Raw genomic sequence first — 23,385 nt, 5'->3', positions numbered from 1 at the left:
GAGTGTTCCAGTTCGCAGCACTAACATCCTTTCCCTTCAGCTCCACAATACCACAAATAATATAAATTTTTTTTTAACCAGAACAGATTTCTCTCATTTGATTCTGATCATTTAAAATAATCCATCCCAATGCATAAAGGTGATTACCAAATGAATTGAAGTTATGAAGTTGACTTGCAGTTGTTCATGATTATTTTACTTTTAAAAGTACTTGGAATAAAACCCAAATATCAAGTTTAGCTTTTGCTTTTAACAACATTCCAAAGATTTATGATTCAGTACTTTGTGTTTAACAGCAATTTTAAATAGAGGCAGCTCTAATGAAGGGTCACTGACCTGAAACGTTAACTCTGCTTCTTTCTCCACAAATGCTGCCAGACCTGCTGAGTATTTCCAGCATTTCTTGTTTTTATTTCAGATTTCCAGCATCTGCAGTATTTTGCTTTTATTTTTTAAATAGTGTGTTTGTGTATAACTGTAGATCTTCAGTAATCAGTTATCTGAGAAATGACATGTAACGTTTAATTATTTTTAAATTTTAGACTCTTCGGGTATTTCTACAGTACATTTTGGGAATTCTTCTACATCGGTGTTGGCTACATTAGCTGCTTTAGCAGAGGCATCAGCACCACTGGCGCATACAACTGAAGCACCAGGTTAGGAAAATGGCTGTTCTTTATCCTGCTAAACCATTCTGGGTGCACTACTAAGTAAGTAAGTAGTGAGAGTGGTGCCCCTAATGTCGTGTATCTCACAGAGCTACAGACAGCTGGCAAATGCAACACATCTCATCAGCGCATTGCATTCCTCTCTAACTCCAATTTTAATTACATTAAAATGTAAGCTTGGACTGCAGCTCAACAACTCTGAGGGAGAATTCCTCAAGCTGCAGACACTTACTGCGGGTGTGGTTGCTGTGGATCATGTTCGTGTCCACCAGCTTCCACATGCTGCAGCTGCTTCACATCACCTGTCCTGCCGTATCTCTTTTGTTTAATTAGGGTTTCACATTTTGAAATATCACTCATTGAGTATTTGTAGTTATATTAAGTAGTGTAACTAGTTAATCTATAAATTTAATACAGTACTTATATCTCTCCATTCCTTGTTTAAACTACTAGTATAGTTGAGAGAAAAAAAGTAAAACTCACCAACCAGTCACCTACCTACTCACCTAATAATGCCTCTTCAGCTCTCAGGCGTCACTGTCTCTTGCCCCCTCTCCTTCGGACAGCTACTTGTTTTGTAAAAGGCCAGAACAGCACCTCTTCCCTCATTGAGCCAAATTCCCTCACCTGCCAAATTCCTGAGATAAGTAGAAGCTGTACTCATCAAGCTCACCTCCGTGGAAACATGCCAATGTGCGTGCATGGACATCATGCCATACTGATTCAAACGGTGAACTCTTTTTATTCATTCATGGGAAGTGGGCATTGCTGGCTAGGCCAGCATTTATTGCCCATCCCTAATTGGCTCAGACCTTCTCAAGGGCAATGTGTTTTACATCCCATTTACACCATTTTGTTGAACAAGAAAAGACATTGGATATTCTAAAAATATCAGCAATGTCATGGTATAGTGACATTCATCATGACGCTCACATCAGCGCTGGAAATTGAGCCTTCTACGACTATTTGAGCCACCAGTGGAAGTATCAGATCCAATGGCAGACCACTAAATGGACAGAAATCTAGGTCCATACTCCTACCCGCACAGGTTTGGGTCATATGTACATACGAATTAGGCGCAGGAGTAGGCCACTCGGCTCTTCGAGCCTGCTCCACCATTCAATAAGCTCATGGCTGAACTGATTACTCCACATTTCCACGTACTCCTGATAACCTTCCATCCCTTTGCTTCTCAAGAATCTATCTACCTCTGTCTTAAAAATATTCAAAGGCTCTGCTTCCACTGCCTTTTGAGGAAGAGAATTCCAAAGACTCACGACCCTCTGAGAGAAAATAGTTTTCCTCATCCCTGTCTTAAATGGGCGATCCCTTATTTTTAAACAGTGACCCTTAATTCTACATTCTCCCACAAGGGGAAACATCCTTTCCACATCCATCCTGTCAAGACCCCTCAGGATCTTGTATGTTTCAATCATTTCTTACTCTTCTAAACTCCAGCGGATACATTATACTCCATTTGCCAGGTCTGTGCCCACTCACTTAACATAGAAACATAGAAAATTGGAGCAGGAATAGGCCATTCGGCCCTTTGAGCCTGCCCCGCCATGCATTATGATCATGGCTGATCATGCAACTCATTAACCTGTTCCTGCTTTTCCCCCCATATCCTTTGATCCCTTTTTCCCCCAGAGCTATATCTAACTCCTTCTTGAAAAGTATTTTGGCCTCAACTGCTTTCTGTGGTAGCGAACTCCACAGGCTCACCACTCTCTGGGTGAAGTAATTTCTCCTCATCTCAGTCCTAAAAGGTTTATCCCGTGTCCTTAGACTATGACCCCTGGTTCTGGACTCCCCCCACCATCGGGCACATCCTTCCTGCATCTGCCCTGTCAAGTCCTGTTGGAATTTTACAGGTTTCTATGAGATCCCCCCTCATTCTTCTGAACTCCGGTGAATGTAATCCTAACCGACTCAGTCTGGTAAACCTTCGCTGCACTCCCTCTGTAGCAAGAGCATCCTTCCTCAGATAAGGAGACCAAAACTGCACACACTATTCTGGGTGTGGCCTCACCAAGGCCCTGTATAATTGCACAAAGACATCCCTGCTCCTGTACTCAAATCCTCTCGCTATGAAGGCCAACATATCATTTGCCTTTTTACTGCCTGTTGCACCTGCATGCTTAACCTTCAGCGACTTGTGTTCGAGAACACCCAGGTCTCGTTACATGTTCCCCTCTCAGCTTATAGCCGTTCAGATAATCTGCTTTTCTGTTTTTGCTACCAAAGTGGATAACCTCACATTTATCCACATTATGCTGCATCTGCCATGCATTAGCTGAATCACTCAACTTGTCCAAATCACCCTGAAGCCTCCCTGCATCCTCCTCACAACTTACCCTCCCACCCAGTTTTGTGTCATCTACAAATTTGGAGATATTACATTTAGTTCCCTCATCTAAATCATTAATATATATTGTGAGTAGCTGGGTTCCTAGCACCGATCCCTGCGGTACTCCACTAGTCACTGCCTACCATTCGGAAAAAGACCCATTTATTCCTATTATTTGTTTCCTGTCTGCCAACCAATTTTCTATCCATCGCAATACACTACCCCCAATCCCATGTGCTTTAATTTTACACGCTAATCTGTTATGTGGGACTTTGTTGAAGGCCTTCCGAAAGTCCAAATAAACCACATCCACTGGCTCCCCCTCGTCAACTCTACTAGTTACATCCTCGAAGAATTCTAGTAGATTTGTCAAGCAGGATTTCCCTTTCGTAAATCCATGCTGACTGTCTGATTCTACCACTGTTCTCCAAGTGCTCTGCTATAAAATCTTTGATAATGGACTCTAGAATTTTCCCCACTGCTGACGTCAGGCTGACAGGACTATAATTTCCTGCTTTCTCTCTACCTCCCTTTTTAAATAGTGGGGTGACATTAGCTACCATCCAATCTGTAGGAACTGTTCCAGAGTCCACAGAATCTTGGAAGATGACCACCATTGCATCCACTATTTCAAGGGCCACTTCCTTATGTACTCTGGGATGGGGATTATCAGGCCCTGGGGATTTATTGGTCTTCAATCCCATCAATTTCCCCAACACCATTTCTCTACTAATACTGATTTCCTTCAGTTCCTCCCTCTCACTAAACCCTGTGTTCCCCAACATTTCTGGTATGATATTTGTGTTCTCCTTTGTGGAGACAGAACCAAAGTATACATTTAGTTGGTCAGCCATTTCTTTGTTCCCCATAAACCAGTGTGGCAGCAGGGTGGGAACCATAGCAGTAGGACAGCTAGTGAAGTAAATGAGGAGGACATAGTAAATAAGGCCAGTAGGACTAAGAGGAAGAGCAGGCAGGGAGATGTTGCGGAGCACAGCGGGACTGGTGGTCTGAAGTGCATTTGTTTCAATGCGAGAAGTATAACAGGTAAGGCAGATGAACTTAGAGCTTGGATTAGTACTTGGAAATATGATGTTGTTGCTATTACAGAGTCTTGGTTGAGGGAAGGGAAGGATTGGCAGCTAAATGTTCCAGGCTTTAGAAGCTTCAGGCGGGATAGAGGGGGATGTAAAAGGGGTGGGGGAGTTGCATTACTGGTTAAGGAGAATATCACAGCTGTACTGCGGGAGGACACCTCAGAGAGGTCATGCAGCGAGGCAATATGGGTGGAGCTCAGGAATAGGAAAGGTGCAGTCACGATGTTGGGGGTTTACTACAGGCCTCCCAACAGCCAGCGGGAGGTAGAGGAGCAGATATGTAGACAGATTCTGGAAAGATGTAAAGGTAACAGGGTTGTAGTGGTGGGTGATTTTAACTTCCCCAATATTGACTGGGACTCACTTAGTGCTGGGGGCTTGGATGGGGCAGAATTTGTGAGGAGCATCCAGGAGGGCTTCTTGAAACAGTATGTAGATAGTCCAACTAGGGCTGGGGCCATTCTGGACCTGGTATTGGGGAATGAGCCCAGCCAGGTGGTCGAAGTTTCAGTGGGGGAGCATTTCGGTAACAGTGACCATAATTCCATAAGTTTTAAGGTACTTGTGGATAAGGATAAGAGTAGTCCTCAGGTGAAGGTGCTAAATTGGGGGAAGGCTAATTATAACAATATTAGGCAGGAACTGAAGAATTTAGATTGGGGGCGGCTGTTTGAGGGTAAATCAACATCTGACATGTGGGAGTCTTTCAAACATCAGCTGATTAGAATCCAGGACCAGCATGTTCCTGTGAGGAAGAAAGACAAGTTTGGCAAGTTTCGGGAAGCTTGGATAACACTGGATATTGTGAGCCTAGTCAAAAAGAAAAAGGAAGCATTTGTAAGGGCTGGAAGGCTAGGAACAGATGAAGCACTTGAGGAATATAAAGACAGTAGGAAGGAACTTAAGCAAGGAGTTAGGAGGGCTAAAAGGGGTCATGAAAAGTCATTGGCAAACAGGATTAAGGAAAATCCCAAGGCTTTTTATACATATATAAAGAGCAAGAGGGTAACCAGGGAAAGGGTTGGCCCACTCAAGGACAGAGATGGGAATCTATGCGTGGAGCAAGAGGAAATGGGTGAGGTGCTAAATGAGTACTTTGCATCAGTATTCACCAAGGAGAAGGACTTGGTGGATGATGAGCCGAGGGAAGGGAGTGCAGATAGTCTCAGTCATCTCATTATCAAAAAGGAGGAGGTGTTGGGTGTCTTGCAAAGCATTAAAGTAGATAGGTCCCCAGGGCCTGATGGGATCTACCCCAGAATACTGAGGGAGGCAAGGGAAGAAATTGCTGGGGCCTTGACAGAAATCTTTGCATCCTCATTGGCAACAGGTGAGGTCCCAGAGGACTGGAGAATAGCCAATGTTGTTCCTTTGTTTAAGAAGGATGGTAAGGATAATCCAGGAAATTATAGGCCGGTGAGCCTTACGTCAGTGTTAGGGAAACTATTAGAGAGGATTCTTCAGGACAGGATTTACTCCCATTTGGAAACAAACGAACTTATTAGCGAGAGACAGCATGGTTTTGTGAAGGGGAGGTCGTGTCTTACTAATTTGATTGAGTTTTTTGAGGAAGTGACGAAGGTGATTGATGAGGGAAGGGCGGTGGATGTTATCTATATGGACTTTAGTAAAGCCTTTGACATGGTCCCGCATGGCAGACTGGTGCAAAAGGTGAAGTCACACGGGATCAAAGGTGAGCTGGCAAGATGGATACAGAACTGGCTCAGTCACAGAAGATAGAGGGTAGCAGTGGAAGGGTGTTTTTCTGAATGGAGGGATGTGACTAGTGGTGTTCCGCAGGGATCAGTGCTGGGACCTTTGCTGTTTGTAGTATATATAAATGATTTGGAGGAAAATGTAGCTGGTCTGATTAGTAAGTTTGCGGACGACACAAAGGTTGGTGGAGTTGCGGATAATGATGATTGTCAGAGGATACAGCAGGATATAGATCGGTTGGAGACTTGGGCGGAGAAATGGCAGATGGAGTTTAATCCGGACAAATGTGAGGTAATGCCTTTTGGAAGGTCTAATGCAGGTGGGAGGTATACAGTAAATGGCAGAACCCTTAGGAGTATTGACAGGCAGAGAAATCTGGGTGTGCAGGACCACAGGTCACTGAAAGTAGCAACGCAGCTGGATAAGGTAGTCAAGAAGGCATACGGCATGCTTGCCTTCATCGGTCGGGGCATAGAGTATAAAAATTGGCAAGTCATGCTGCAGCTGTGCAGAACCTTAGTTAAACCACACGTAGAGTATTGCGTGCAATTCTGGTCGCCACGCTACCAGAAGGACGTGGAGGCTTTGGAGAGGGTACAGAAGAGGTTTACCAGGATGTTGCCTGGTCTGGAGGGCATTAGCTATGAGGAGAGGTTGGAAAAACTCAGATTGTTTTCACTGGAACGACGGAGGTGGAGGGGCGACATGATAGAGGTTTACAAAGTTATGAGCGGCATGGACAGAGTGGATAGTCAGAAGCTTTTTCCCAGGGTGGAAGAGTCAGTTACTAGGGGACATAGGTTTAAGGTGAGAGGGGCAAAGTTTAGAGGGGATGTGCGAGGCAAGTTTTTTACACAGAGGGTGGTGAGTGCCTGGAACTTGCTGCCAGGGGAGGTGGTGGAAGCAGATACGATAGCGACGTTTAAGAGACATCTTGACAAATATATGAATAGGAAGGGAATAGAGGGATACAGTCCCCGGAAGTGCAGAAGGTGTTAGTTTCGGCAGGCATCAAGATCGGCGCAGGCTTGGAGGTCCGAATGGCCTGTTCCTGTGCTGTACTGTTCTTTGTAAATTCCCCTGTTTCTGACTGTAATGGAGCTACATTTGCCTTCACCAATCTTTTTCTCTTCACATACCTATAGAAACATTTACAGTCAGTTTTTATGTTCCCTGCAAGCTTACTCTCGTACTCTATTTTCCCCTTCTTAATCAATCCCTTGGTCCTCCTTTGCTGAATTCTAAACTGCTCCCAATCCTCAGGTCTGTTGTTTTTCTGTATGCCTCTTCCTTGGATCTAATGCTATCTCTAATTTCTCTTGTAAGCCATGGTTTGGCTACCTTTCCCGTTTTACTTTTGCCCCAGACAGGAATAAACAATTGTTGCAGTTCATCCATGCTCTCTTTAAATGTTTGCCATTGCCTATCCACTGTCATCCCTTTACGTAACGTTTCCCAATCCATCATAGCCAACTCGCGCCTCATACCTTCGTAGTTTCCTTTATTAAGATTCAGGACCCTAGACTCCGAATCAACTACGTCACTCTCCATCTTGATGAAGAATTCTATCATATTATGGTCACATATCCCCAAGGGGTCTCGCACAACTAGATTGTCAATTATTCCTTTCTCATTGCACAATACCCAGTCTGGGATGGCCTGTTCTCTAGTTGGTTCCTCAACATATTGGTCCAGAAAACCATCCCGTATACACTCCGTGAATTCCTTCTCTACGGTATTGTGACTAATTTGATTTGCCCAATCTATTTGCAGATTAGCCTACTAACATATCTATATCCCTTTGTAGCCCCCTTCTGTCCTCTTCACAAGTTACTTTCCTACCTATCTTTGTGTCATCAGCAAATTTAGCAACCATATCTTCGGTCCCTTCATCTAAGTCATTGATATAACTTGTGAAAGTTGAGGCCCAGCACAGATCGCTGTGGCACACCACTTGTTACATCTTGCCAACCAGAAAATGACCCATTTATGCCTACTCTCTGTTTCCTGTTAGCTAACCACTCTTCTATCCATGCCAATATGTTACCCCCTACACCATGATCTTTTACTTTCTGCAATAACCTTTGATGAGGCACCTTATCAAATGCTTTCTGGAAATCTAAGTACAATACATCCACCAGTTCCCCTTTATCCACAGCACATGTAACTCCCTCAAAGAACTCCAATAAAATGGTTAAACATGATTTCCCTTTCAAAAAACCATGTTGACTCTGCATGATTACCTTGAATTTTTCTAAGTGCCCTGCTATAACGTATTTAATAATAGCTTCTAACATTTTCCCTAAGACAGATGTTAAGCTAACTGGCCTGTAGTTTCTTGCTTTCTGTCTCCTTCCCTTTTTGAATAAAGGAGTTACATTCGCTATTTTCCAATCTAATGGAACCTTCCCAGAATCTAGGGGATTTTGGAAAATTAAAACTGACGCATCAACTGTCTCACTAGCCACTTCTTTTAACACCGTAGGATGAAATCCATCAGGACCCGGGGACTTGTCAGCCTGCAGCTCCAACAATTTGTTCAGTACCACTTCCCTGGTGATACTTTTCTTGAGTTGCTCCCTCCCTTCCATTTCCTGATTTACAGCTAATACAGGGATGTTACTTGTATCCCCAATAGTGAAGACTGTTGCAAAATAACTGTTCAATTCATCTGCCATCTCCTTATTATCCATTATTAATTCCCCAGACTCATTTCTATAGGGCCAATGCTCACTTTGTTAACTTTTCTTTTTAAAATATCTATAGAAACTCTTACTATCTGTCTTTATATTTCTAGCTATCTTTCTCTCGTACTCTAATTTTACCTTCCTTATCAATCTTTTAGTCATTCTTTGCTGTTTTTTATATTCTGCCCAATCTTCTGACCTGCCTCCCATCTTTACGCAAATATATGCTTTTTCTTTAAGTTTGAAACTATCTTTAACTGTTTTAGTTAACCAGATGCCGGGTCCCAGCCTTAGAATTTTTCTTTCTCATTGAAATGTATCTATTCCCTGTATTCTGAAATATCCCCTTAAATGTCTGCCACTGCATTTCTATTGACCTATCCCTTAACCTAATTTATCAGTCAATTATATTAGTGATTATGGTTGCTGGAGGCAGAAATATTTGTCTTCAATGCTACTTCAGGAAGATAAAAGTGCCGTCAGTGGAGACTGGGATATCATTGAGTGTTTCAGGTGAGAGTCCGTAGTCTGGTATTTTACATCTCAGACTACCCCTCAATCGGACATTTTACCCTAACTAATGTAATTGGCAATTCCTTAAATGATCTTTCTGGTCACTATTCATTATATCATGCTCATGTGAAGCTCAATCCTTACCTTATCCACTTAACATTAAAATTCTAAAATGTTTAACCACACGTTATGCATCTATTTATCCAAATTGAGCATTTTAACTCCGTGAGGATTGCAGTCACCTTGAAGCAACAAAATATTTTTTTTAAAAGTGCTTGAAATCTCCGGCTTACTGATGCTATACTTTGGCTTGATATCTCAGACAACAACTCGATGTGTTAAACTACACTCCTGTCAATGCTCAGGTCTGGTAATGCATCAGTCTAGTTCTGCCTCATTTTTATATCTAGCTGCTGAAATCCGTCATTCCTGTTGTAAAGATTTGTTAATCCAGTGTGTTTTTTGTTGAACAACGGTGAGTTTCATCTCTATGATTCAAAAGGATTCTCCTTTTTAGAAATAAAAACAGTATCACATTTCATTATTCCTCACTGTTCCTTGACATCACTAACAACGATCATCACTAGCAAAGATCACCACCGAAATTTAAGATGAAATAGTTGTCACAGTTTAGTAGTGAAGTAATATTGGACTGTAGTCTCAGTGGTAAATTTGGTTTTAAAGTTGAGCTTTCTCAAAAGACAGATCATTGGGATAGTGTACGCTGAAAATAACATTCAGAGGCAGGAGTTATTTCCCAATAACTAAGATGCATATCCATTTAGATATTGTTTTGGCTTGTCCCGTTTATGAAGCTCAATGTTTTATATTAATTTTTAAGCTTTGTCCATTGGCTTCACATGCCACTCACTGTTGCTTGGTTGACAGACAACATTTCCCAAGCCTTTGTCACTGCCATCTGCACGAGCCTTGGAAGCTATTTGAACATTTGCAGGGAACTACCTGTCTTCTGCTCAGTGGTTTGGCCTGATCATGTGGCTAAGATTCTGAACTCGCTGTGAAATTAATGACATTACTTTTCTGGTTTTGGGGACAGTTGCTCAGTTGTGCCAAGTGGAAAACAAACAGAAAACACTCAGTTTTCCTATGAGGCCTGATAATTATGATAAAAAGTTATGATAAACTGTGCAAGTACAGAATGGCCAGTTTCATGCTTATCCTGAACATGTCCATTTGTTGTAAGGAAACCCAGTCAAATTCCTGTTGTTTTTCCTTTTAAATTTCAATTGGTGGAATTGAAGGTTGTAAGATCGTCAGAAGCAGCAGTCACAAGTTTAAAGGAAAATCCTTTGTGGAGGAAGATACAAAAAGCCTCCAGGAATACTAGAGAACCAAGGGACTAGTGAGAATGAGAAACTGAAAGAAATTAGTATTAGTAAAAAAAGTAGTACTGGAGAAATTAATGGGACTGAAAGTTGATAAATCCCCTGGACCTGATGATCTATATCCCAGAGTGTGAAAGAGATGACTGTAGAAATAGTAGATGATGATCTTCCAAAATTCTGTAGGTTTTGGAATGGTTCCTGCTGATTGGAAGGTAGCAAATATAACTCCACTATTTAAGAAAGGAGAGAGAAAACTGGGAACTACAGACCTGTTAGCCTAACATCAGTAATAGGGAAAATGCTAGAGTCTATTATAAAGGATGTGATTAGAAAATAATGGTAGGATTGGGCAGAGTCGACATGGATTTATGAAAGGGAAATCATGTTTGACAAACCTGTTGCAGTTTTTTGAGGGTGCAACGAGCAGAATGGATAAAGGGGAACCAGTGGATGTCATAGAGTCATTGAGTTATACAGCGCAGAAACAGGGCCTTCGGCCCATCGTGTCTGTGCCAGCCATCGAGCACCTAACTATTCTAATCCCATTTTCCAGCACTTGGCCCGTAGCCTTGTATGCTACGGCTTGATCTATTTGGATTTTCAGAAAGCTTTCAGTAAGGTCCCATACAGGAGGTTAGTGAGCAAAATTAGGGCACATGGGATTGGGGGTACTATACTGGCATGGATTGAGAATTGGTTAACAGACAGAAAACACAGAGTAGGGAAAAAGGGTCATTCTCAGGTTGGCAGGCTGTGAGTAGTGGGGTACCGCAGGGATCAGTGCTTGAACCCCAGTTATTCACAATCTGTATCAATGATTTGGATGTGGGGACCAAATATAATATTTCCAAGTTTGCTGATGACACAAAACTAAGTGAGAATGTGAGTTGTGAGGAGGATGCAAAGAGGCTTCAAGGGGATTTAGACAGGCTACATGAGTGGGCAAGAACATGACAGATGGAATATAATGTGGAAAAATGTGGTAGAAAAAGCAGAAATGCAGAGTATTTCTTAAATGGAGAGAGATTGGGAAGTGTTGATGTCCAAAGCGACCTGGATGTCCTTGTTCATAAATCACTGAAAGTTAACATGCAGGTGCAACAAGCAATTAGGAAGGCAAATGGTATGTTGCCCTTGATTGCAAGAGGATTTGAGTACAGGAGTAAAGAAGTCTTGCTGCAATTGTATAGAGCCTTGGTATCTGGAGTATTGTGTACAGCTTTGGTTTCCTTACCTCATGGAAGGATATACTTGTCAGAGGGAATGCATTGAAGGTTCACCGGACTGATCCCTGGGATAGTGGGATTGTCCTATGAGGAGAGATTGAGGAGACTGGGCCTCTGTTCTCTACAGTTTCGAAGAGTGAGATGAACACATTGAAGCATGCAAAAGTCTTACAGGGCTTTTTTGGGTAGATGCAGGAAGGATGTTTCCCCTGGCTGGAGCGCCTAGAACAAGGGGACACAGTCTCAGAATAAGAGGCAGGCCATTTAGGACTGAGCTGAGGAGGAATGTCTTCACTGAGGGTGGTAAATCTTTGGAATTCTCTGCTCCAGAAGTCTGTGAAGACTCAGTCATTGAGTATATTCAAGACAGAGATGGATAGATTTCTCGATATTAAAGATATCAAGAGATATCAGGATTGTGCGGGGAAATGGCGTTGAGGTAGAAGATCAGCCAGGATCTAGTTAAATGGCAGAGCAGACCCGAGGGGCTGAATGGCCTACTCCTGCTCCTTTTTCCTATGTTCCTATGGATCACTAACCACAGATATGAATAATCTGTTTCCTATATGTTGTATACACCATTGTGTGTTTGGGGCAGTTTGTTCAAAGCCTAAACAAAAACATTTGCTGGTAGGAGCAAAATTTAGCTCCCTGTTTTTGTGTTGTATGCAAATTTTGATATTGCTCTTCATATCGTTAGACATTTAGAAGAGCAATGGTCCCAACACTGACCACTGTTTATATCCATTAACCACTGCTTCCTGTCCTTTTAGCCAACTTCCTATCAATGCTGCCACATTCCCTTTAATGCCACATGTCTTATTTTGTCGATAAGCTTCCTGTGCCTTTTGAAAATCCACACACACAACATCCACTGCATTTCCTTTAATATACTGTGACTTCCTCAGACTGACTTACCTTTGGCAAATATCTCTTTTCTAGGTGGGATTCACCTTAATAAGGCCTTGAGAAGCTTCCCCACTATTAATAGGTTAACTGGTTCATTCCTTTCTCCCTTTTAGAATGGAGGTGTTGTTACATTTCAAAACTTGCAAACCACTGAGACAACTTCTGTATCCAAGAATGTTTGAAGAATTGTGTTCTGCTATTTCCTTTCTGATTTCACTGAGCATTCTAGGATACAGCCACCAGGGCCTTGTGCCTTTTCCACATTGAGTTCCATCAATTTGTAGTTCTACTTCCTTATCTGTAGTTATTTATTTATTTAGAGATACAGCACTGAAACAGGCCTTTCGGCCCACCGAGTCTGTGCCGACCATCAACTACCCATTTATACTAATCCTACGCTAATCCCATATTCCTACCACGTCCCCATATTCCCCTACCACCTACCTATACTAGGGGCAATTTATAATGGCCAATTTACCTATCAATCTGCAAGTCTTTGGCTGTGGGAGGAAACCGGAGCACCCGGCGAAAACCCACGCGGTCACAGGGAGAACTTGCAAACTCCACACAGGCAGTACCCAGAATTGAACCCGGGTTGCTGGAGCTGTGAAGCTGTGGTGCTAACCACTGCGCCACCCTTTCAATACTACTTTCAACACCTATTTTCAATAACTCCTCTTGTACTTATTCATCCTCACTACCACACATATCCCCATCTTTAATGATGGGGCAGCCCAGCACATCAGTGCAAAAGATAAGGCTGAAGCATTTGCAACAATCTTCAGCCAGAAGTGCCAAGTTGATGATCCATCTCGGTCTCCACCTGAAGTCCCCAGCATCACAGATGCCAATCTTCAGCCAATTCAATTCACTCCATGCGATATCAAGAAACGACTGAAGACACCGGATACTGCAAAGGCTATGGGCCCTGACAACATTCCAGCAATAGTACTGTGCTCCAGAACTGCCGCGCCCCTAGCCAAGCTGGTCCAATACAGCTACAACACTGGCATCTATCCGGCAATGTGGAAAATTGCCCAGGTATGTCCTGTACACAAAAAGTAGGACAAGTCCAACCTGGCCAGTTACCGCTCCATCAGTCTGCTCTCAATCATCAGTAAAGTGATGGAAGGTGTCGTCGACAGTGCTATCAAGTGGCACTTGCTGAGCAATAACCTGCTCACTGATGCTCAGTTTGGGTTCAGCCAGACCTCATTACAACCTTGGTTCAAACATGGACAAAAGAGCTGAACTCAAGAGGTGAGGTGAGACTGCCCTTGACATCAAAGCAGCATTTGACCGAGTATAGCAGCAAGGAGCCCGAGCAAAACGGAAGTCAATGGGAATCGGGAAAATCTCTCCGCTCGTTGGAGTCATACCCAGCGCAAAGGGAGATGCTTGTGGTTGTTGGAGGTCAATCAGCTCAGCTCCAGGACATCACTGCAGGAATTCCTCAGGGTAGTGTCCTAGGCCCAACCATCTTCAGCTGCTTCATCAATGACCTTCCATCAATGATAAGATCAGAAGTGGGGATGTTCGCTGACGATTGTACGATGTTCAGCACCATTCGCGACTCCTCAGATGCTGAAGCAGCCCATGTAGAAATGCAGCAAGACCTGGACAATATCCAGGCTGGGGCTGGTAAGTGGCAAGTAACATTCGCACCACACAAGTGGCAGGCAATAGAACATAGAACATTACAGCGCAGTACAGGCCCTTCAGCCCTCGATGTTGCGCCGACCTATGAAACCATCTGACCTACACTATTCCATTTTCATCCATATGTCTATCCAATGACCACTTAAATGCCCTTAAAGTTGGCGAGTCTACTACTGTTGCAGGCAGGGCGTTCCACGCCCCTACTACTCTCTGTGTAAAGAAACTACCTCTGACATCTGTCCTATATCTATCACCCCTCAACTTAAAGCTATGTCCCCTCGTGTTTGCCATCACCATACGAGGAAAAAGGCTCTCACTATCCACCCTGTCCAACCCTCTGATTATCTTGTATGTCTCTATTAAGTCACCTCTTCTCCTTCTTTCTAACGAAAACAACCTCAAGTCCCTCAGCCTTTCCTCGTAAGACCTTCCCTCCATACCAGGCAACATCCTAGTAAATCTCCTCTGCACCTTTTCCAAAGCTTCCACATCCTTCCTACAATGCGGTGACCAGAACTGCACGCAATACTCCAGGTGCGGCCGCACCAGAGTTCTGTACAGCTGCAGCATGACCTCGTGGCTCCTAAACTCGATCCCCCTACTAATAAAAGCTAACACACCATATGCCTTCTTAACAGCTCTATTAACCTGGGTGGCAACTTTCAGGGATTTATGTACCTGGACACCAAGATCTCTCTGCTCATCTACACTACCAAGAATCTTCCCATTAGCCCAGTATTCTGCAATCCTGTTACTCCTTCCGAAGTGAATCACCTCACACTTTTCCGCATTAAACTCCATTTGCCATCTCAGCCTAGCTCTGCAGCCTATCTATGTCCCTCTGTACCCTACAACATCCTTCGGCACTATCCACAACTCCACCGACCTTCGTGTCATCCGCAAATTTACTAACCCACCCTTCTACACCCTCATCCAGGTCATTTATAAAAATGACAAACAGCAGTGGCCCCAAAACAGATCCTTGCGGTACACCACTAGAAACTATACTCCAGGATGAACATTTACCATCAACCACCACCCTCTGTCTTCTTTCAGCTAGCCAATTTCTGATCCAAAGCACTAATTCACCTTCAATCCCATACTTCTGTATTTTCTGCAATAGCCTACCGTGGGGAACTTTATCAAACGCCTTACTGAAATCCATGTAGACCACATCCACGGCTTTACCCTCATCCACCTGTTTGGTCACCTTGTCAAAAAACTCAATAAGGTTTGTGAGGCACGACCTACCCTTCACAAAACCGTGCTGACTATCTCTAATGAACTTATTCTTTTCAAGATGATTATAAATCCTATCTCTTATAACCTTTTCCAACATTTTACCCACAACCGAAGTAAGGCTCACAGGTCTATAATTACCAGGGCTGTCTCTACTCCCCTTCTTGAACAAGGGGACAACATTTGCTATCCTCCAGTAATGTCCAGAAATGTATAAAAATACAGAGGGGTTATTTGCTTTTATCCATGAATGTCAGCAATTCATGCTACATTTTGCAGAGATGGAGTAAGTGCAGTCTCCTGCACTGTAACAGCCAGCATTCAATATTGTAACCAGAATATGCTGAAGGAATTTGAGCAGTCTGTCTCTCAGAACGTTCGTTCCCTGAGAGCAGTCAGTTTCAGGCTAACTCAACATTGATAAGAGCTTCTTGCACATGGTTACCTTCGTGCTATTTCTTGACTATGATGATCAAGTTAAAATAAAAAAAGGTAGTACCTCTTTGTGGAAAATAATGTGTAACTGAGAGCCTTTCAGGTGGAATCTATTTAGATCGTAGAGCTTTACTGGCTAAGTTTGTGCCTTGGGGAGGCGGTGGGGTGAAGGTGACAGTGCGTGGAAATATGTTCACACAAAGCTTTTTGGTGTTGTAATTCAAAACTATGTGATTTGATAGAATCATAGAAACTGACAGCACAGAAGGAGGCCGTATGGCCTGTCGTGTCTGTTCTGGCTCTTTATCGTGCTTAGTCCCACACCTCCACTTTTTCTCTCTAACCCTGTCAGTTCCTCATCCTCAAGTGCCTGTCCAACTCCCTTTTAAAATTATTTATGGAATGAGTTTCCACCACCTTTTCCGGTCGAACATTCAAGATCCAGACAGCTCTCTGAAAAAGTTTCTTCTCATTTTCCATCCAGATCTTTTGCTAGTGATTTTACATCTATGACTCTGGTTATTGACATACTGACCAGAGGAAACCACCTTTATCAATCTATCAAAACTTCTCATTTGAAAGATTTAATGTCGTAAAAAGAGCATCTGAATTTAGTGTTAACTGATGGAATGTTAAGATGCTTTATACATATATGTATAATATATAGAAACCAATATTGCTGTTTATATAACCACCAAATAAATAAGCCGATATTCTATGATAGAAATCTCAACCTATGTGTAATTGACAACCTAGCCCACCTCCCCAAATTTAACACCGCTGCACATGTCCACATAACAAAAGAGTAATGTTTTCAGCTATACATGAGAAAACATTAATGATGGAGTTCAGACTCAATATATTCTGCTTTTGTCTCTCCCTTGAATTAGCTATTTTTATTTCTGTAGTCAGTAAAACAATTTCTTTTGATGACATTTTCTCCTTTACCCATTTCTATTAAATAATTTTAATTTAATGTACCATTTATCAGGTTTGATAGCGTCAAAGTGTAATATTCTAAATATGAGATGAGAATCTAAGGTACTATTGCAGTGTTGTTTTGTGGTAATGTTTAAAAGAAGAAACTGCTCAAAATAGTTTTAGAAAATGAGTTTATTTAAATATGTTGTTCCTAACAAGGTGAGTTCACTTGGTCTTGTAACATATCAAAGATGACCTAACCCATCCCTTGGTTTTTACACAGTGAGGAATTACAGAAGGGCTTGCTTTTCGTTTGCGAATACCAGAGTTTGGAATGATGAGGACAACTATGTGCCCGCTGTTTCAGAACTGAATGGACCTCACTTTGAGAGTAAATATGACCAGCAGTCTCTGCGCTTAAGCAATAAGTGGGGATGGTATTAGAGATAAAAGCAACCGTGCCTTATCTGCATCCAATGTGGGTCCATTACAGGCAGAGATGGGAGAATTTATAATGGAGAGTAAGGAAATGGCGGAGAAACTAAACAATTACTTTGGGTCTGTCTTCACAGGGGAAAATACAGAAAATCTCCCAGAAATACTAGGGAACCAAGGAACTTGTGAAAATGAGGAACTGAAAGAAGTTAGTGTTAATAAAGAGGTAGTACATGAAAAAATTAACTGGATTGAAGGTTGATAAATCCCCTGGACCAGTTGAGCTACATCCCAGAGTGTTGAAGGAGGTGGCTGTAGAGATAGTGGATGCATTGGTGGTTATCTTTCAAAATTCTATAGATTCTGGAAAGGTTCCTGAAGACTGGAAAGTAGCAAATGTGACCCCACTATTTAAGAAAGGAGGGAGAGAGAAAACAGGGAGTACAGACCTGTTAGTTTTATGTCAGAAGTAGGGAAAATGTTAGAATTTATTATAAAGGATTTATGAAAGGGAAATCATGTTTGACAAACCTCTGAGTTTTTTGAGGATGTTACTTGTAGCATAGATAAAGGAGAACCAGTGGATGTGGTGTATTTGGATTTTCAAAAGGCTTTTCATAAGGTCCGACACAGGAGGTTAGTAAACAAAATTAGAGCACTTGGGATTGGGGGTAATTTACTGGCATGGATTGAGAATTGGTTAATAGACAGAAGACACAGAGTAGGAATAAACGGGTGATTCTCAGGATGACATGTTGTTACTAGTGGGGTACTGCAAGGATCAGTGCTGTGGCCACAATCTATATAAATGATTTTGTTGTGGGGACCAAATGTAATATTTCCAAATTTGCTGATGAGACAAAACTAGGTGGGAATGTAAGTTGTGAGGAAGATGCAAGGAGGCTTCGAGGGGACTTGGACAGGCTAAGTGAATGGGCAAGAACATGGTAAATGGAATATAATGTGAATAAGTGTGAAGTTATCCACTTTGGTAGAAAAAACAGAGGGCTGCATTTTACTGGCAGCGAGCTTCAAAGATGGCGAGGAGCACGCGCGAGATTTACTCCACAGAGCCACCGCGATATTTAGCACGGTGGCTCATTTACATGGCTAGGGTGGACCATGCCTCCCCCACACCCCTTTTTCCCCACCCCACGATGACGTGTGGGGGTGGGCACTCCGTCCCCGGCAACGGCGTCCGGCACCACTGCGCAGGCGCTGCCGCCATTTTTAAGAGGCATTTGAATTTTTAAAGTTATATGCACGACAAAATTAAAATAAAACTTAATAAAGGATTCAAGCCCCTCTCCCAACCCCCACAATGACAAAACAATTTATTAATTGCGCTCTCCCCCTGCAAAAAAAAATATCTTGCGATCCTGACCTTCCCTCCCTGCAAAGTTTATGAATTTTTAGCTTCAACCCCTTCCCACCATCCCCGCCACCAATTGCAGTCATTTTTCCTGTTCCCCCTCCCACCCTGAAAACGTACCCGCTCCCCCCTCCCAACCAGTGTTCCGCCTCGGATCTTCGAGGGCGCGAGAGTCCAGGTAACTGACTGTAATATGGCAGCAGGACGGCTGATGGGAGCAGGTAGGTCATTAATTTAAATATTTAAATCCTACTCCCATTGCCGAGCAGTGGGGGGCCACCACAAAGCCTTGCCGCTGCCAGTAATATGGGGTGGGGCCTTCCTGGGGTTGAGGCCCATGGTGGGCCTCTCATGGAGGCATTTTCCAGTCCCCCTGCCACAATCCCTGACGTCAGGGGCTGGTAAAATCTGCCCCAGAAAGACAGAATATTTCTTAAATGGTGAGAAGTTGGGAAGTATTGATGTCCAAAGTGACCTGGGTGTCTTTGTTCATGAGTCACTAAAAGCTAGCATACAGGTGCAGCGAGTAATTAGCAAGGCAAAATGGTATGTTGGCCTTAATCGCAAAAGGTTTTGAGTACAGGGGTAAAGAAGTCTTGCTGCAACTGTAGACCACACCTGGAGTATTGTGTACAGTTTTGGTCTCCTCATCTACTTACCATAGAGGGAGTGCATGGAGGTTCACCAAACTAATCACTGGGGTAGCGAGATTGTCCTGTGAGGTGAGATTGAGGAAACTGGGCCTGTATTCTCTAGAGTTTAGAAGAATGAGAGGTGATCTCATTGAAACATACAAAATTCTTACAGGGCGTGACAGGGTGTATGTAAATAGGATGTTTCCCCTGGCTGGTGGGTCTAGAACCGGGGACAGACTCTCAGAATAAGGGGTAGGCCTTTTAAGACTGAGATGAAAAGGAATTTCTTCACTCAGAGGGTGGTGAATCCTTGGAATTCTCTACCCTGGAAGGCCTGTGGAAGCTCAATTATTGAACATGTTCAAGACAGAATCAGTAGATTTCTGGATACTAATGACATCAAGGGATATGGGGATAGTGCAGGAAAGTGGCTTTGAGGTAGATGACCCATCTGGTTCACTAATGTCCTTTAGGGAAGGAAATCAGCCGTCCTTATCTGGTCTGGCTGACATGTGACTCCAGACCCACAGCAATATGGTTAACTGTTAAATGCTCTCTGAAATGGCCGAGGGATGGGCAAGAAATGCTGGCCTAGCCAGCGGCGCCCACAGCCCAGAAATGAAAAAGAAATCGTGCCTTTCACGACGACCAGATGTCCCAAAGTGATAATTGTGCTCACTGTTGTAATGTAGAAAACAAGGCAGCCAAGTTGCACACAGCAAACACCCACAAATAGCAATGTGATGAGGACCAGATCATTTTTTTTTGTGATGTTGGTTAAGGGATAAATACTGGCCAAGACACCCAGAAGAATTTGAACTAGTGGCATGGGATCTTTTACATCCATCTGAGAGGACAGACAGAGCTTTGGTTTAACGTCTCATCCAAAAGGCAGCACAGCACTGCCTCGCTACTGCCCTGAAGTGTTAACCTTGATTTTTGTGTTGAAAGCCTGGGAGTGGAACTTGAACTGAGAAGCAAAGTGTGCTACCAGCTGATCCACGGCTGACACCTACTGGAGTTGTCCTTGGTATCCTGGCCATTTATCATTCAACCAATACCACTAGAAACAGATAACTTGTTGTTCATATCCACACTGTGGGACCTTGCTGTGCATAAGGTGATTGCCGCCTTTATGATACTTAACAATACTAACTGCACTTCAAATGTGATTAATTGGCTGTGAAGTATTGTGAGACATCCTGAAGACATGAAAGGTATTTGTATAAATGTAAACTCTTCTTTAGTTATCCCACATAGGTTTCTGTTGGATCCCATTAGTTGCACAAAGAGAGACGAAGTCCGACTGTAGCTTTAAGAAACTTTATTGCAGTACTTAATTGTTACATCTTCAGAAAACTTAACAATGAACTGAACTAAACTGCACTTACCTAAAACTAAAAGCAACACACACACTGAACTAATCCACCTTTCGCGCCAAATCAAGCCTTATTATAGTTATTCATACAAATCAGTAACACCTACTCTTTGTTCCCAATTGGTTTACAAACTTCTGCAGTTTCTTGGTGTCGGGGCCTGATTGGGGTACTGCCTTGTCAATTTGTTTTAACTTCTTACTCCAGTTTCCCATCCCCTTACCTCCTTGCGAACCGTTAGGCTGATTGTTGTACAGTAGGCTACTATTAAGCAGCCTGCAGCTGCCCCGTTAGTTTCTGCTTGTTAGTCTACTTCTACTGATGAGCTGCCTCTGCAGCCCTGAAGTTATGAAGTCATTTCTGATAAGCTGTCTCTGCAGCTCCGAGGTTAGTTTGTTAGTAGTACATAATTGATTAATTATTTCACCTTAAATGTCCCCATATTATTCTATCCCCACAGTCCCCCCTTTGATTCTTCAAACACTTTTAAGAATCATTCCCTTGATCCCACCTAGGTGGTCTCTACTTGTCTAGAAACAGCCTTCAACACCCAGAGGGGTCACATTCAATACGTTGCCTGCTTGTGCCACAAGAGGGGCCCGCGGGAGCTCTGTAAAGGCATAAGTTTTGCAGGGGCTTCAATTACTTGTTTACAACAGCACTTAATAAGCAAAAACATAAAAGGTAGTACACTTGTACAATTACAATTTCATTTAAGCATCACTACTACATAATCGATTGTACAAACATAATACAATTTAATTCTTCAAGTTCATTGATCATTCATTAATTCATTTTAAGTATATATGTAAAGGTTATACAATTACCCTTTTATAACATAACTAATTGTCTCTCCTTCTCTAGAGCAAGTTCGAACACTAATTGCTTTTCGGGTAGCTGTCCAACCTATATTCATACATCCTCTTACATCGCCTAATTAATTTTTTAAGTTGCCAAATTAAGTAGGTCACATATAACACCATGATACCCAAAAGCACTATCAGGACATGGGAGATAATTCTAAACCAGGGGTGTATCTGCACGTTTGACCCCCAGTTCCATAAGTCCTCCCACCAGGTAGAATCATTTATCTCGTCAATCTCCTCTAGTAGCATCTTCAACTGTTGTTCCAGATTGTAGTACACTACAGCAATGACTTCTAGCTGCTGTCTCTCTTTACCCAAGCGTGTGGGCAATGGCTGAATAGTATATTCATATTCCCGGAGGTAATTTGTCAAATCCTCCTTAATACTTTCTGTCACAGTTATCGTTTCTGTCTTTTGTTTATGTATCTCTACCAACTCCATCTTCCCTACTCGGGTTGGTATTTGTGGGTTGAACCAAAATGTACTGTTGCTCACCGGACAAGTCCGTTTATGTCCATACTGGTACTCCTTTGCTGTGGTGGTTAAGCAATATCTCCCCTTTTCCATATAGGCCACATGGGTTAGCCCTGACAATGCTTTCCTAGTCTCCATGGTGCAATTTACAGTGGCATTAAATCCACATTTTGATTCTGCCGTTTTATATATGAGGACATATGACCACCTGGTTTTCCAGACTGCACTCAAACAATGTTGTTCCAATTACCTCTTTTCCAATTTCCACAACATATGGTAATATATCATAGTATTTTATGTAATCTTTTCCGCTTATCACCCCTATATTTTCTACTTCATGTAATTGCATCCCTAACTTATCTCTCAGAATTACAGGTATTCCCAACACTACTCCAATACTCATAGATCCTGTATTTACACATTCCTGACCTTTCCATACCTTAAGTTTTCTGAGTTGGCACCTGGTAATTTTATCATTTGTGTGACTAGCTAAGTCCTCCAACTGGGTGTAATTTATCCAAACTGGCACCCGTCCTGCACCAATTTGCCTCAAATTTTCTCGAGTTTGTTCTAACATTCATGAACCATATGTACTACAAACAATTTCATTATTTGAAATATCGTGGACCTCCTTTACCTTTTCTATTATATCATTAATAGTGAGCATGACCTTCCAGTACTCTCACCAGTCCTGTCACTGCATTCGTCAAATCCTGTCCTACTTTAGCTACACCGCTCTGTCCCTTTTGTTCCTTTTCCAAATATCCTTTACTAGCTCACTGAAAGTTCTAACCTTCTGGTCCACATTTTCCAAATCTATAGTATTGACAATTGAAGTTCCCGTATTAATCACTAAACTACGTTTACGTCTCTTTCCCTTTATTATTCCCTCATCACCAAATTCTTGTCTTAGCAATTGTTACAGCAATACCTTGTACAACTCTCGGGTCTTAGAGCACCAGTCAGGTAGCTGGATATCTCAGATATTCAATAATGCCGGTACCAACTCGAGCTTTATATTATCATATACAATTTTATTAGTTCTTATTATCGCAAGTCCATTTTCTGGTCTGCAGTTAAGGCAGGGCAAGGGAGACCAGTCACTTGTGGCTGCTGGGTCGTAACCTTATTCGTCGGTAATTCGGATGTGGGGGTAACCGTGGGGGTTGGTGCTTCTTGTCCATTTAATCTCACAACCTGGAATAAGAACTGCCCTTTTTTATCTTAGAGCTTTAATATCTTGCGCTAGGGGGAGTTCGAGGATTGTCTGCACTCAGTTTTGCTCTGTCTCGTGCTTTCCCTGTGTTATTACTATTCCCAAATAAGAAATCTTTTCCTTCATTATCTGTGCCTTTTTCGGCTTAACTTTCACTCTGACCTTCTGGAGGAAGGTGGAATATCGATGGATTATTATAAAATCCCTGGGAGAGACACGTCCAGGTGAACTGTTGTCCCTGGAAC

General features: G+C 42.6%; 1 protein-coding gene across 7 annotated transcripts in view; it reads left to right on the top strand.

Annotated features, from left to right (window-relative positions):
- Positions 1 to 23,385, top strand: part of gabpb1 (GA binding protein transcription factor subunit beta 1) — a 95,175-nt gene that overhangs the window by 31,729 nt on the left and 40,061 nt on the right. For 5 of the 7 annotated variants that reach the window (XR_010969741.1, XM_068018317.1, XM_068018320.1 and 2 more), the window contains exons 6-7: positions 543 to 656; positions 17,050 to 17,157. Coding sequence is in view for 6 of the 7 variants with exons in the window: in XM_068018317.1 (XP_067874418.1) it covers positions 543 to 656; positions 17,050 to 17,157 (222 nt within the window). In the remaining variant the exon portion in view is untranslated. The remainder of the gene's footprint in view (positions 1 to 542; positions 657 to 17,049; positions 17,158 to 23,385) is intronic. The other 2 variants (XM_068018319.1, XM_068018318.1) reach the window with 2 other exon arrangements.

The sequence above is a fragment of the Heterodontus francisci genome, chromosome 38 (genome assembly GCF_036365525.1).
Source record: "Heterodontus francisci isolate sHetFra1 chromosome 38, sHetFra1.hap1, whole genome shotgun sequence".
NCBI classification, from domain to species: Eukaryota; Metazoa; Chordata; class Chondrichthyes; order Heterodontiformes; family Heterodontidae; genus Heterodontus; species Heterodontus francisci.
The sequence above is the reverse complement of the archived record's forward strand: the minus strand, read 5'-3'. Positions and strand labels throughout refer to the sequence as shown.